Source organism: Bidens hawaiensis, unplaced genomic scaffold, assembly GCF_021521415.1.
Source record: "Bidens hawaiensis isolate Kalapana, Puna unplaced genomic scaffold, B.hawaiensis_p1.1 tig00038709_1, whole genome shotgun sequence".
NCBI classification, from domain to species: Eukaryota; Viridiplantae; Streptophyta; class Magnoliopsida; order Asterales; family Asteraceae; genus Bidens; species Bidens hawaiensis.
The window spans coordinates 117,261-131,507 of NW_027496816.1; the positions used below are offsets into that span (position 1 = coordinate 117,261).

The 14,247-nt window shown below is 34.2% G+C and overlaps 1 protein-coding gene and 1 pseudogene across 1 annotated transcript; one reads left to right on the top strand and one right to left on the bottom strand.

The window, feature by feature from the left end:
• Window positions 1-1,807: 1,807 nt before the first annotated feature.
• LOC143590658 (uncharacterized) lies at window positions 1,808-2,870 on the bottom strand (annotated as a pseudogene).
• A 4,899-nt stretch (window positions 2,871-7,769) lies between these two features.
• On the top strand, window positions 7,770-13,685 carry LOC143590651 (apoptosis inhibitor 5-like protein API5). The gene is made up of 16 exons (XM_077071071.1): window positions 7,770-7,863; window positions 7,964-8,128; window positions 9,106-9,205; window positions 9,299-9,364; window positions 9,480-9,574; window positions 9,659-9,733; window positions 9,813-9,962; window positions 10,050-10,115; window positions 10,198-10,263; window positions 11,155-11,265; window positions 11,647-11,736; window positions 11,816-11,922; window positions 12,004-12,118; window positions 12,207-12,272; window positions 12,836-12,936; window positions 13,046-13,685. The coding sequence occupies exons 1-16, from the start codon at window positions 7,783-7,785 to the stop codon at window positions 13,245-13,247; spliced, it is 1,656 nt and encodes a 551-aa protein (XP_076927186.1). The 5' UTR covers window positions 7,770-7,782; the 3' UTR covers window positions 13,248-13,685.
• Window positions 13,686-14,247: the final 562 nt, after the last annotated feature.

The window sequence follows — 14,247 nt, forward strand, 5'->3', positions numbered from 1 at the left end:
TAAAAAAATTAAGGGGCTTCGAAGCCCCCTCACCATAGAGGCATCTTTGCGGTGGGGCCCCAGTGCCCACGTGGCGCTGACGTGGTACTGGGGAGGGGCTTCGAAGCCCCTCACCATAGAGGATGGTCTTATATGGATGTTAAAAATAATAATAAAATAATAAAAAGGTACAAATGGCTACAACACCACAACATCCCTAATACAAATATTACCCATTTACCGACTGAGTGTCACATGTCACTTATCCCCCATTTTGTAGTCCCCCACTACACATAGCCTTAGAGAAGATAGGTGTTTTGATGTCACACCCCAAACCACGGCCTAAGCGTATGACACATGTTTTGGTACAACATTTGTAAATAAATCAGAGTTAGCGGATTAAAGCGGAAATATATTTTACGTGGATTAAAATATTATAATTACATAACAAAACACAGGATTATAAAATACCCGTTTAGTGTTTATAAAAGATTACTTGTTTATACAAAACCACAATTTATATTTTAAAATTAACAAAATGATCCGAGCCATCAGATATCAAAGCACTTCGAGCATTCCAAGCTCCTAATCTTGATTAACTGCAAAATGTTTAGAAAAATACGCCAGCAACACATGCTGGTGAATAAGCTGAAGCATAAAATATTTTCTTTACTTGATTACCCCTCGAGACATAACTTAGGTCCGACCCATCGTGACTTAGAAATAATCAAGTTATGAATCAAAACACAATTATAAACTTAAGTTATACACAAGACACCTCAGAAACACCGCAACATTCGACATTACTTAGGTACCATATGTAGACACATGATCACCCTCACTCGGACGTAACTTAGGTCCGACCCATGGTGGCAGAGGCTCATGACCAGGTGTGGTGCGGTGTGCCCACCGACTTTTTGCCACATATGTAATGATCCAAACAAACGTACACGACAGCCTGAGGGCTAGCGATTACTTTTGTTTATAATGTGTTAGAGATACGTAATCTCATGTAATTCATTTCATTTATTTGACTCGATTAATACAAGTTTATAAAGTTGGGCGTATTCACCTTTTCTTGAAAAGATCAGCTTCAATACATTGATCGATTCTTCCTTTCTTTGCTATCTCGCACCTATAGTACGAGTATAACTTTTTATTAATATCATATCTTTAATCCGGCTTGAGACCTCTAGTCTCTTTTGTATAATCTTTACCTCGATTATATTTTATTTCAAACCTTTAGTTTAAATATTCTTTCTTTTCTTTACAAGTTTAAAACCTTTAGTTTAACTTGTTTTACTTTTCTTTAAACACGTTTTCTTCTTCTCTAAGAAACATATACTTTTCTTTTACTTATTATTTAAGAACAATAATAATAATAAACTTAATTAATAGTTATAACAAATAATTATATTATAATCACATTTCTTTCTTTTAGGGGGTGTTTGGTACAGAGAATGGAATTGTAGAGAAATGGAATAGAGAAATGGAATTGCAGAGAAAGGGAATTGGTCTGGAGAATGAGAATTGACTGTTCTGTTTGGTAGTACAGAGATTTCAGTAGAGAAATATAGCTGAGAATCATTTCTCTTGTTTGGTACATAGGAAATAAACAGAGAATTATATCAACTTTATCATTAGCACAAGTATTTTTTTCATAACAAATATTTATTAAAAAATAAAAAACATATAAAAAGATGCATAAATTCCAACCAAAATATGCATTGATCAAACCAATTCACATACAAAACATAGTTTTTAAGCAAAAAACATCAACCATAGTTAAAACCAATTCACATACAAAACATACTTCAACCATACACAACTATCCCATTGAACCATCGGTATACAACTCGACCATCTCAATTTTCTCTTCTATTGTCAACGCAAGAAAAGAACGTCCTAGATCCACATCTTTACCAATCAAATGAGCTGCTTTGAACCGTTTTTTCGTAGTGATACCTGGTAAAGCTTTCAACTCATCACTAACCTTTTCATAGATTTCACGAGCCTCCATACCTTCTTTGCTAAGTTGTTCACCCACCATCTCCCCAAATCGAAGCAAAACTTCTTTGATATCTTTGCAAGACTCTCGATATATCTCATCTGCATCCGTGCTTCTACCTCTTTTGCGCTTGCTTGTTACACTTCCTGTTTGTCCTTAAGATCTATCAACATTTGGAACGGCTTCATCAACAAAATCAAAGTCTTCAATATCAACAGGTGAGCTTTTTTGCGTCTCTTGAACAACATCTTCTTCTCCAAGGTCAACTGCTTTACTACCAGTAGCTCTATCCTTACCGAATATGGTACACAATTTGTCATAGAAAGGAAATGACTTGTCACGAAAATTCACAGCACCTTTGTGAGACTACAAGACAATTACAAATAAATTAGACTAAAATTTTAAAATCTAAAAAATATATTTTTTTGAATATACCTTCACGTATTCATTCCAAACACTATCATCGGCAATAATACAACATTTTTGTTCATCCCAACCAAACCCACTTGTATGCACCATATCATATACAATACTAAAGTGTGTCTTCCATGTCTTCATCCTAGACTTTATATGTGGTTCTGCTTTGAGGCCAGAGTTAAGAAGACTTACATCTAGCAATTGTTGAACACCTTTTAAATAACCTGGTTTGAATCCATTGTCAGCACCAGCATACTTTCCGGATGCATGTATCTCCATTAATGCATCAATTAGCTTTGCATCTTCATCATTTGTCCAGGTAAGCTTGCTCCGAGTAAATCCTCTCACTATATTTGAATCTGCCATGTCTACGTACAAATGCATAATTATACAATTAAAAATCATAATTCATGTAACTACAAATACAAATATAACAAGAAACATTAATAAGAAACAAATAAAGTGCATAAATAAACATTAATAAGAAACATCCTTGGTTCTACAAATAAAAAATACATAATTGTCAAACATAATTAAGAAACATTGTTGGCACGCTGCGCACGCATCGCAGTCCAACTATTAAACATTTCATTAGCAAGAAGGTCTCTACGATCGGTCCATTCTTGTGATAGAAATAACATTGTCATGGTCATTTGCAGGTTGTGTGTGATTTACTGGGATTTCGTTATCAAGAGGGTCTTCACTCATTGTTGTTCGTATGAAATTGTGCAATAAACAACAAGCAATGATGATACGTGGCATGGACTCTATGGGATGATATGAGTTATCACGCAAAATAGCCCATCTATCTTTAATCATTCCGAAACATCTTTCTATAACATTCCTGGCCGATGAATGTCTCATATTAAAGAACTCCTTAGCATTCGAAAGAGGACGAGACCAATCGTTAAGATGATAACGTTGACCTCGATATGGAGTTAAAAATCCTTCACCATTTGTATAACCGGCATCACAAAGGTAGTATGTTCCTACAATTAACCATAAACTCTATGTTAATTATCATACTTAAATCTATGTATATTCTTTGAAAATTGTCTATCACATACCCGGAGTTATTTTAAGACCATTGGGTCTACTGATTGCATCACGCAAAACTCTACTATCAGCTGCAGAACCCTCCCATCCCTCTAAGACATACGTAAATAAAAGGTCTCTCGTACATACTCCGAGTACGTTAGTACAAATCTGCCCTTTTCTTGTCCTATAAGGTTTTCTATCAATAGCAGAGACTTTAACTTTAATGTATGTTCCATCTAATGCTCCTAAGCAACCCTGAGTTAAAAGAAAACATTGCTTACTAATTTATGTTAGCAAAAAATATCTTTAATAAAAAATGTGTTTGACTAACCTTAAACCATTTCCATCTTTCATCAGTTTCATTATCTGGCACTGGCACGGGTGACTTGTAGAGTTCTTTGTGTAATCGACATATAGCATTTAAGACTAACTTGAAATACCGACTTACAGTTTCCCCGGACCGATGAAATCTGTTGACTAGTATCATATTCTTTGCATTATGAGCAAGGGTATGTAAAAACATAGCAACTTGCTCATCGACTAGCATGTTTTTACTATTCTTTAGTCCCCCTTTAGTTTCTAGCATATCACAAAGTGTTGTAAATGCATGTATATTCATTCTTATGTTAACAACACTCGTAACATCACTTTCATAAACCATCCTCACCATGTTTTCACGCCTATTATGGTAACTCATTAAATATTTTGTACGTAAAGTCATTGACTCAATCGACCGACGCAAATGATAAGTACACAACATCCACCAACGAATCGTAACATAAATGACATAAAATGCACCTATGGCAACTATTCTTTGTCTGGAAGGTGATCTTGCCATCTACACATAAAAATATAAGAAAATTCAAGAAAAGCAAATAACTCCAAAATATAATCCAAATATTAGCAACAAAGTGATCATGAAAGCAAGAAAAATGATTACAGGCTACTTTATTCACTGACTTGCTGAATGTTGTTTAATTGCCAATGTTTACATCAATATATATGTTATTTTGGATGAAATTGAACATCCAAGTTTCCATGTGAGTTACAAGTCAATGTTATACAAGATCCCTAAGGTTTCCATGTGAGTTACAAGTCAATTTCTAGATAAAAATGATGTAAAAAGTAATGATTTGTTGATATGTAGAAATCTGAGTTTTTTGGTCAGATTTGAGTTTGTAAATATAGATTTATTTATCAACAAAACAATTGAAATAAATTATGAAAATATTTTCACAGAAAATTCAACATCTCTAGGTGTTTATATATTTTTCTCAAATTTTAAGGTATGCATAAGGTTTTCAACTAAAATGCTAATTATCAAAGGTATCTAAAACTTACTGTTCAGAGTTTGTAAATGTCAAAATTTCTCAAAAATTGACTACTCAGGATTTGCATACAAGGCCAATTGGGAAATATTCTAGACACTTAAAATGTTCATTAGAAAGAGGAATGAAGTCTAAAACTTCAAAAACAAGAGAGTTATGCTCTATAGAAGTAGACCTAAAATCTGTCAGTCAAAAACAAATTTGACCTTCGGTTTTATTTTTCACGTTTGGGTAATCAAAACTTCTCTAAAAATTACGAAACTAGTGGGGTTTGAAACTAGACTCTTTGAACTTAATGTTAGACTCAAGAAACGATCAATTTGCATCTGTTATGATCAAAATACTGTTTGAACAAAACAGCATTACAGATTTCATCAGCAACAGCATTCAAGCAACTCATGTAAACATTCAATTTATCGGTTCCAACATTCAACCTAGCATCTAAATATCATTCTAACATAAAATTCATGATTCAAACTCATCAATTTCATACCATATAATGTTCAATTCCCAACCTAGACATCAAAGATTTCATCAAGAGTCGAATTAAACATAAACCATTGAAATCTAACATATCTAAATCGATTACCAACAACATACAAACATCCCACGATAACAATCGACATCAGCAACTGAGTTTGGATCGAGGTTTAGGTCTGGTCGAGCATAAGAAAGTCGAAAAAATAAAAGTTTCATACCTAGGATCGTTGGAATCGAAGCAAGGATCGCGAATACGAACTCGGTTCTTGGATTGGAGATGATTTGTGGGTGATTAGAGGCTGCAAGTCGATCGAACAGCAGGGAGAGGCGTGAGTTTGCTGCTGTAGATCGAACAGCAGGGAGAGGCGTGAGAGAGTGAGGCTGAGAAATGAAACCCTAGAAATCCAATTCTCCCCTTTTTTTAGAGAAACAAAATCAGAGAAATGGAAATGGTTTATTTCCATTTCTCACCTCTTTCTTTCATAAACAAACAAGAGAATTCTTTCCAATTCCATTTCTCAACCCTCAATTCCCTCTACCAAACACCCCCTTATATTCTTTGATACGTTTTCTTTTGTTATTTTTCGAGGTATCGAGTATACCCTCGACTTATGGTTTAAGTCTTTATTATTTTATTATTATTTTATTCGGGCATTATGCTTACCTTTCTTGGCTTATAACAACCCTAGATACTTCGGCAACACCTCGACGCCTTCTTGTTTTCCCAAGCTTCTTGGTCAACACCTTCCTTCGCACGCAAATCGAGGCACACCAAATCTCCTTCTCTTGTTGGCATGTACTTCGAGGTGGTTGTCGGGTCGTCTCCTTGGTAACACGTTCTTCAAGATGTGGTCGTTTGGTATGTGGCACGAATTACGAGGTACGTCGGGATTAGGCACGGTTTACTAGGTGAGTTTGGTGGCACGTTTTACGAGGTAGAGAGATGTTTAGTTCTAGTTGATATAAACACAACTTTTTAGTTAAAGATTGTGTCTAGTTCTAGTTGTTACTTTCATTGGATTGATAATTAAAAAAGATTGAAAGAACACCAACGTGCAATCTTTTCTTATGGCCATGAGTTTATAATTTGTAATGATAATTATATTACAGCCATGAACAATAGTAAAGTATATCTAACTACTTTTGACTGTAAACAAGAAAACCCAAGAACAGTCCTATTAATTGGGTGGCTCGCTATTGTTATGTTTTCCGCTTTTGGAGATGATTGCGCCACCCGAAGGACCAGCATTTGTTAGACCAAAGACCCATAGGCTACTTTACTTGGATTTCAGTATTGGCTTAGGTTCGAGTCGATCTGTCCTACTCATGACCGGATTCTACGCGACCCTAAACTGAAGCAGTCCCTCTGAGTAGAGTTTAAGGTGTTTAGATAATCAATTTGAATACATATGTTTATACTTCAAAATCTTTATTAAACGAATAATGTTAAACTACAATTTACAAAACACGCAAAATATTAGAGACCTCATATCCTAGTTGCTGTAAATAACACAATCTTAAATAGAACAAAGCATTCTCTAAGTATATGTTGTTGAACGGTTATAAAAAGGTATTATTTTGTTTCACTCTTATTGTTCTCATAAGAAGTCACACCTTTATGATCTAGAAATTTAATATTAATACACTTTACCACGTTAATCATTGATTAAATTTCGTAAAAACTCACTCAAACACATATTTCTCAAGATTAGTTGGTTCTTCTTAGACCACCCGTAGTTGAAAACTCCAAAATGCCCCAATCTCCCATCTCCATTAGATGGTTTCTCTTCTTTGTCCCATCATTTTCTTCATCCAACGTTGTGTACAAAACGCTTGCAGAGTTTTTAAAGCCCAAAACACTCTAAGGGGCCATATTCGGATTTTGAAGGCGTGAAACGTCCTACTACGAGTGGTCTTATGACCTGGTGGGCCCAAGGTCAATTCGGAACGTTGACGTGGGCCCGAGGACCTGTTGTCTTTGTGAAGAATAAGAGGAGACGAGCGAGCATCTTTTCACCTCGTGTTATTTTGCTACTTTAGTTTGGCAATTTATTAGCAATTGATTTAATAGTCCACCTATTTTCGCCTTCTCAGTCTGAGATTTGCGTACTATTCATAAATCTAGCAATTTAGGGAACAAGAAAAACAAGCTGTTATATTCTCACGGTCTGCTGGAGCGTATGAAAGACCCGCAACAAAGTCATCCTTTAAAATAAGCAAGCCATATTTTCTAAAACAATGGATGCCATAAAATCGTTAGGTTTCCATTTGATTAAAAATGGTTCTTCATTTAAAAATCTTTGGTTGTTGGGTTTAATACGAGTGGTCTTATGATTTATGTGACCAGCTGACCAATAAATCGTAAAAGAATCTATTAGCGCGTATTATGACTCCATGTTACACATTCACCCCTTCACCTTCAAATAATATCACACCCAATCCTTTATATATTCATTCACTCTTAGCCGCCCCTCAAAACACACTACTATCTTCATCATACACACAACACTCCGACTACCACTAACAGCAGCAATGGCCGACGACGCTTCCGGTGACATCGAGAAGCTTTACGAGTACGGCGAACGACTCAACGAAGCCAAAGACAAATCTCAGGTCTTTCACTTTTTCTAGGGTTTACCTTTTCACTCTTATTATTATTATTATTATTATCAAATTAATTTATTAAATTAGGTTATGTTTATGTTTATAACAGAACGTGGAGGATTACAAGAATATTATTGCATCGGCTACGAGTACTAACATTAAAGCTAGACAATTAGCTGCTCAATTGATCCCTAGGTTTTTCAAGTTCTTCCCGGGCTTATCCGGTACCGCCGTGGATACTCATCTTGATTTGTGTGAAGCTGAAGAGCTTGGGGTTAGTTGGTTACTAATTTTGTTGTTATTTGGATTTAGAGTATGTGACCAGTTAGGGTTAGTAAAAGAATTTATGCTGCTTTAATTGTGTGTTGTGATGTTGTTCGTGTTTGTTTTGCTTTTTTCGGACAAACAAATGGTTCGGGAATAGCTAACTGAATGAAGTTTTGTGTTTGTGTTCGTTTATTAGGGAAACGAACTTGTTCATGAAATGTTTGCCAACGCAAATGAAACACAAACAATGTTTTATTTTATTTGGCCAACCGAGAATGGTCAGTGTCAAAGGTTCGGTCCGGTACCAAGTTTGTGTTTGTTTTTCTTTTTGCATTAATATTCATATGTTAATATACATATAAGTTAATTAATTATATAATGCTCGTATATATATTTTTTGTTTTATAGTTAGTTTTAGGGGTGTTTGGGATTCCTTATTTTACCTCCTAATAGCTTATAACTTATAGGTTATAAGTTATAAGGTGTTTGGGAAAGTTAGGTTACGAGAGTGTATTAAGTAATAAGTTACAACTTCATAACTTATGACTTACTAAGGAATCCCAAACGCCCCCTTTGCTTAAATCTAAATGATAAGATTCGAAAAGTCACTAAAAAGTACTAAAATTATTTAATTAATGAACAAACATGACCATACAAACATAATTGAACATAACTGGACATAAATGAACATAACTGTTCCAGCTGAACAGTTCACAAACAGTTTGCTGAACGTTCATTCATTTGCAGCCGTACATATGACAATATATGAATCTTCAATGATATTGAATATTTTAATTAGTACTGTAACATTACTCCATTAGAGATAAGAGAAGTGAAGAAAGCATTTGATGAATCATTCTGTTTGTTTTTTTTAAAGTTATCTAATTCTATTATGCTAAATTCGTATTGGAACTGCTGCTATTTGAATCTATTTTAGTTGAAGTTTTTATTGTTTATATATTTTTTTATATTCGTTTTATGAAGATACGAGTGCAAGCAATTCGTGGACTTCCTCTTTTCTGCAAGGATACACCAGAACATATTCCCAAGATTGTTGATATTCTTGCTCAACTTCTCATAGCTGGTAAAATTGATTAGTTTTATATTTCGTTTAAAAGCTGTTGCATTACACACATTTATGTTTATATATATTTGACAAGTACTTTGATATCTACAGAAGAAAACGTGGAACGTGATGCAGTGCATAAAGCTCTTCTGTCATTGTTGAGACAGGATGTTAAAGGTACTTGAATGATAATTGATTAATTTTGTTATTAGAGCATCACATTCACAGCTTGTTCTTTATCTATCAATATGTGTCTATGACGTTAATTTAGGTAGTTAAAATACATGTGCAGCATCTTTGACAGCTTTATTCAAGCACGTTGAAAGTGTTGATGAACCAATTGCTGATGATAATCGTGAGAGGACCCTGACTTTTATCAGAGACAAGGTGAGATAACAAACCTTTAGTCAATAAATACAATCTTGGTTGTTTGTATAACTTACGATGACGTGTTTATAAATAACACTGCAGGTGTTTCCTATAAAGTCTGAGCTTTTGAAGCCACAAGAACAGATGGAAAGACATATAACTGATTTAATAAAAAAAGTACGTTTCTATGTCTCCTGGTGCGAATTTAGTTGATTATATAACCGTGCAAACACACTTTAATTCCATATTTTTTCAGAGCTTGCAAGATGTTACTGGAGCGGAGTTCAAAATGTTTATGGATTTTCTTAAAAGTTTAAGCATATTTGGAGATAAAGCTCCTACTGAGCGGATTCAGGAGCTTATTGAAATTATTGAAAGCCAAGCAGATTTGGATGCTCAATTTGATGTGAGTATATGATGTTTGCATGTATAATTTCTTTTTTGTAATAATGTTGATTATATAGTTTGTTGATTATATGATCTGAAATTGCAGGTTTCAGATGGGGACCATATTGATAGATTGATATCATGTCTCTATATGGCTCTTCCATTTTTCTTAGTACGTGGCTTTGTTATTTTTATGATTTTTTTAATGTCATACAAATGAAGTTCTTTCTTGTAACTGTATAAATTATATGCAGAGGGGTGCTTCAAGTAGCAAGTTCATCAACTATTTAAACAAGAACATCATCCCTATTTTTGATAAGGTAAATATCCTTTATATGTTCCTGTCTAGGCGGTCACTCGGTTCCGTCTAGGCCTTGCGTTTTTCATTTCACATGCTTCATGTGTTTTAAGAAAATGTAATAGACTTACATTTCGTCAAATATATTGGGAATTAAAATATATATTCTAGGCCATAGTAGACATAAACTTGAAGGGGTAAGGAAGACAAATGACATTCATTATTCCGTGCATTACATGTAAACATAAAGAGTTAATTCTTAAATATAAATTAGTTTATTCACCTTGGGCTAGATATGCGAATGTTTACCCTGCGTTTATGTAAGAGGCTGTTTCTACGACTCGAACCCTCTTATAGAAGTGTAGTGTAAGGAATCTACATTAGGCTTGACATCCTCTAGACCCACGCATGTGGGAGTTTTGTGCACTGGGTTTGCTCTTTAAGTTTTGTAGGATTTATTAATTAGCTAACTAATTTATGCCTACAATGACATATTTTAGTTTATTATGTTTAATAGAGGGTATAATGAATTCCATATGACATTTTTACACCTTTAAGTTATGTCTATTATGATCTGGATATGGAGTGGATAACGAATTCCTTATGTATTTCGATGAGTTTTGAGTCTGATGCGTTGATTTAGTTTTTTAAAATATATTGGGAACATAAAATGAAGAACGCTTAATCACGTGCTCGGCAGAGTGTATTGCATATCAAGCAGATAGTCGAAGTTTTAAGGCACAAAATAATATATATGTCACCATACCAATTAATGAATTAATAACATTTTAATACATTTCACAGCCCATGAAGCAACACTGAAATCTTAAAGTACAGAGGAATTACAGTTAGCAAATAACAACTTCCATCAGGTTATAACATGTGGTTTACCCTTTAACCAATTCATATGCAGCTTCCTGAAGAACGGAAAGTAGACCTGCTTAAAAACCTTGCTGAGTGTTCTCCATACTCAACACCCCAGGATTCACGCCATATTCTTCCTTCTATTGTTCAGCTGTTGAAGGTATATAAATATATATAATTATATATTCTTGTTAAACATTCACATTTATATCTTGGTATTAAGGGCAATTTCTTAAAAAAAACATTATAGTTTTCGTTAATATACCACTTAAGGATCAATGTTTATTTGGGGTATTGTTCTAAACCATGGAGCCGTATAAATCTTGTCTTATATGCTGATGTTTTAAAGACTTTTATACTGCTAATAATACAGTTAAAAAAGCAGACCTTTTACAATTTTACCTTCTAGATGGATTCAAATAAATATCTATTTGATGAAAACACTTCAGAACATCATGACCATATAACTGATAAAAGTAAATATATAATTTTGGAGTCTTTTTTGTATTAATTGATTTGTATTTGTTTTTTAACCGATCAGAAGTACATGCCCTCAAGGAAAACCGGAGAAGAGATGAACTTTACATATGTTGAATGCTTACTGTACACATTTCATCATTTAGCTAACAAGGTCAGTGAAACATTTATATTATTACAGACTTACAATTTAACTATCCATCCTTTTCTGATTGACAATGTTTACCCAACAGGCACCAAATGCCACAAATAGCTTATGTGGTTACAAGATAGTGACAGGACAACCATCAGATAGACTTGGCGAGGACTTTTCAGAGTTTTACAAAGATTTTACAGAAAGGTACTATCTTTTCTAAATATTTCATGTGACATGATCAAAATACCCTACTATTGGTTAATAATGATAAGTATGGAATTGCAGGTTGAAGTGTGTTGAGGAACTAGCTAAAGCTACCATGAAGAAATTAACTCAGGGCATGGCTCAGCAGAATAAAACAATGGCAACTGCAATATCTGATGAGGAAAAGGCTAATATTGTATTCACACCCAATCTTAAATATTATCAGGCTTTTATTATCGTTATCTTTTATTTATTTAATACTTTATTTTTATTATTATTTGCAGAAAACTCAAAAGCAGAACGCCACAACAGGTTTAAGAACGTGCAATAACATTTTGGCAATGACACAGGTAAAGTTGAGTTCTAATCATATTTGCTAGTAGGGTGTGCAGTACTGTGCATGAAACAAAAAAAAAAACACAATCTGTAAACGAAAAGACTAAAATAACGAAAAGACTAAAATAACTGTTGGTTTGGTTTTATGTTTTGGTTAAATCCGCATTTCTGGTTTGGGGTTTGCATCTAATTAAACTGAAATCCGAATCACACTGAATTTGTGGATTTTCTTTTTTAAATTATGAATGCCTAGTAATTTGTAAGAATTTGATAAATTGTATAACCCAAATATTTTAGCCTAAATGTATAATAATCAATTAATCATTAACAAAACGATTTAGGCCCAATTCTTTTTGGCCCAAAAATTTCAAGCCCAAATGGTAAAACTAAAAAACTGAAACCAATCTGTACCCAAATCGAATAAACTGAAATTAAATACCAAAGCCGAGCAGTTTTCAAAAGCTCACAAATTTTTGGTTTTTGGTTCTGTTTTGAGCCCAAAACTGGCCCATTCACACCCCAAGTGCTAGTAGTATATTTTCTTTGCATATTTTTATAGTATTTTTTATCAACACAGCCACTGCATTCCAAGTCACCTTCATTTATTGGAGATAAAAGAATAAATGTATCCTGGAAAGAAGCTGTCAAAACCGTAGCTCCATCATCTAATACCACCGGGTATGATTTCGTTTGCCGCTAAAAATACCTTTTTGTCATTATCACTATCTCATCACAAATGGTTCTCCTTTTTCCATTGTTTTAATTTTTTTATGTTTTAAATTAACAGAGTGAAACGGGCGGCTAGCACTACTAATGGTTCAGGCAACAATGTGAACAAACGAGGGCGTGGTGGTGGTAGTGGAGGCGGCAATCAGTTAGTGCACAGGGCGTTTGAAGGTATTTCACATGGCGGGAGAGGTGGCAGCAGAGGTGGTGGATGGGGTAGGCGTGGTGGTCGGGGAAGAGGAAGAGGAAAGGGGTATTATTAATCCTTTTGTTTCAACACCGATTAAGATCAGTCGCTGAATGAAAATTTCACAGGCTTTGATGAGTATAGGTGTATCCAAACAAGTTCAGTGTAGCCAGGAAACAGATGACAAAATATGTTTTAGTTTTGGATTTGTTATTTTGTTGAGATAATTGTGAGTTTTAGAGGTATGTTATTTGACATTTGATGTAACGGGATGTTATTTAGTTTATCGTGTTGTCTGATTATCGTGATTATGTTCTTGATAACTTTTCGCTTATTGTAGATTTACCATGACGTATGAGCTGATTATTTGTTTAGACTAAATTAGCATCGACTGCATAATTGGTTGGATCTGTCTCTTGTTTCTGCATTTACATCTTGTAAGTTTAGCGACACCTCATTAACTGGGAGATGTAACGTGTTGTGATACGTGCAGAAATAGAGATTAGAGAAACTAAGAATTTAGGTCCAACTGATTCATGGCTTTCTTTGAAACTAATTGACACATAACATGTTGGTTTCTGGAAGCCATTGTTTGACCATTGCTTTATTAAGGCGTGATCAACTGTTTTACAGTCAATAACCACAAGACCGTAATGCGTATGGTGTTTTAACGTGTTATGGTATAGGATGGTCTCTGCTCCCTTGCAAAATTTCTGATCACCACATCTAATAACTAACAGTTCTTCATTAACCAACTCATTTTTAAACAAAGTAAATGCATGGTGTCGGTTTTTCAAAAATAAAACATAATCGATAATTGGATCGGGATTTAAATTGTAATTTACTTTGAAAAACAAAATAATATATTGAGAATAGAGGGTCCACCAATGTCTAAGGACGAGCTCTGAATTAATAATAAAGTGGTACAAGAATTGTTGGTTTGAAATAATAATAATATATATTGAGAGAGAATACTTAAGTTTAAGAAAAAGAGAATTCTTTTTATAAGCTGGTGTAGTGAGCGAGCCTCTCATTCATCTATTACTGTTAGTGTCAAGAGAACCTACATAATTTAC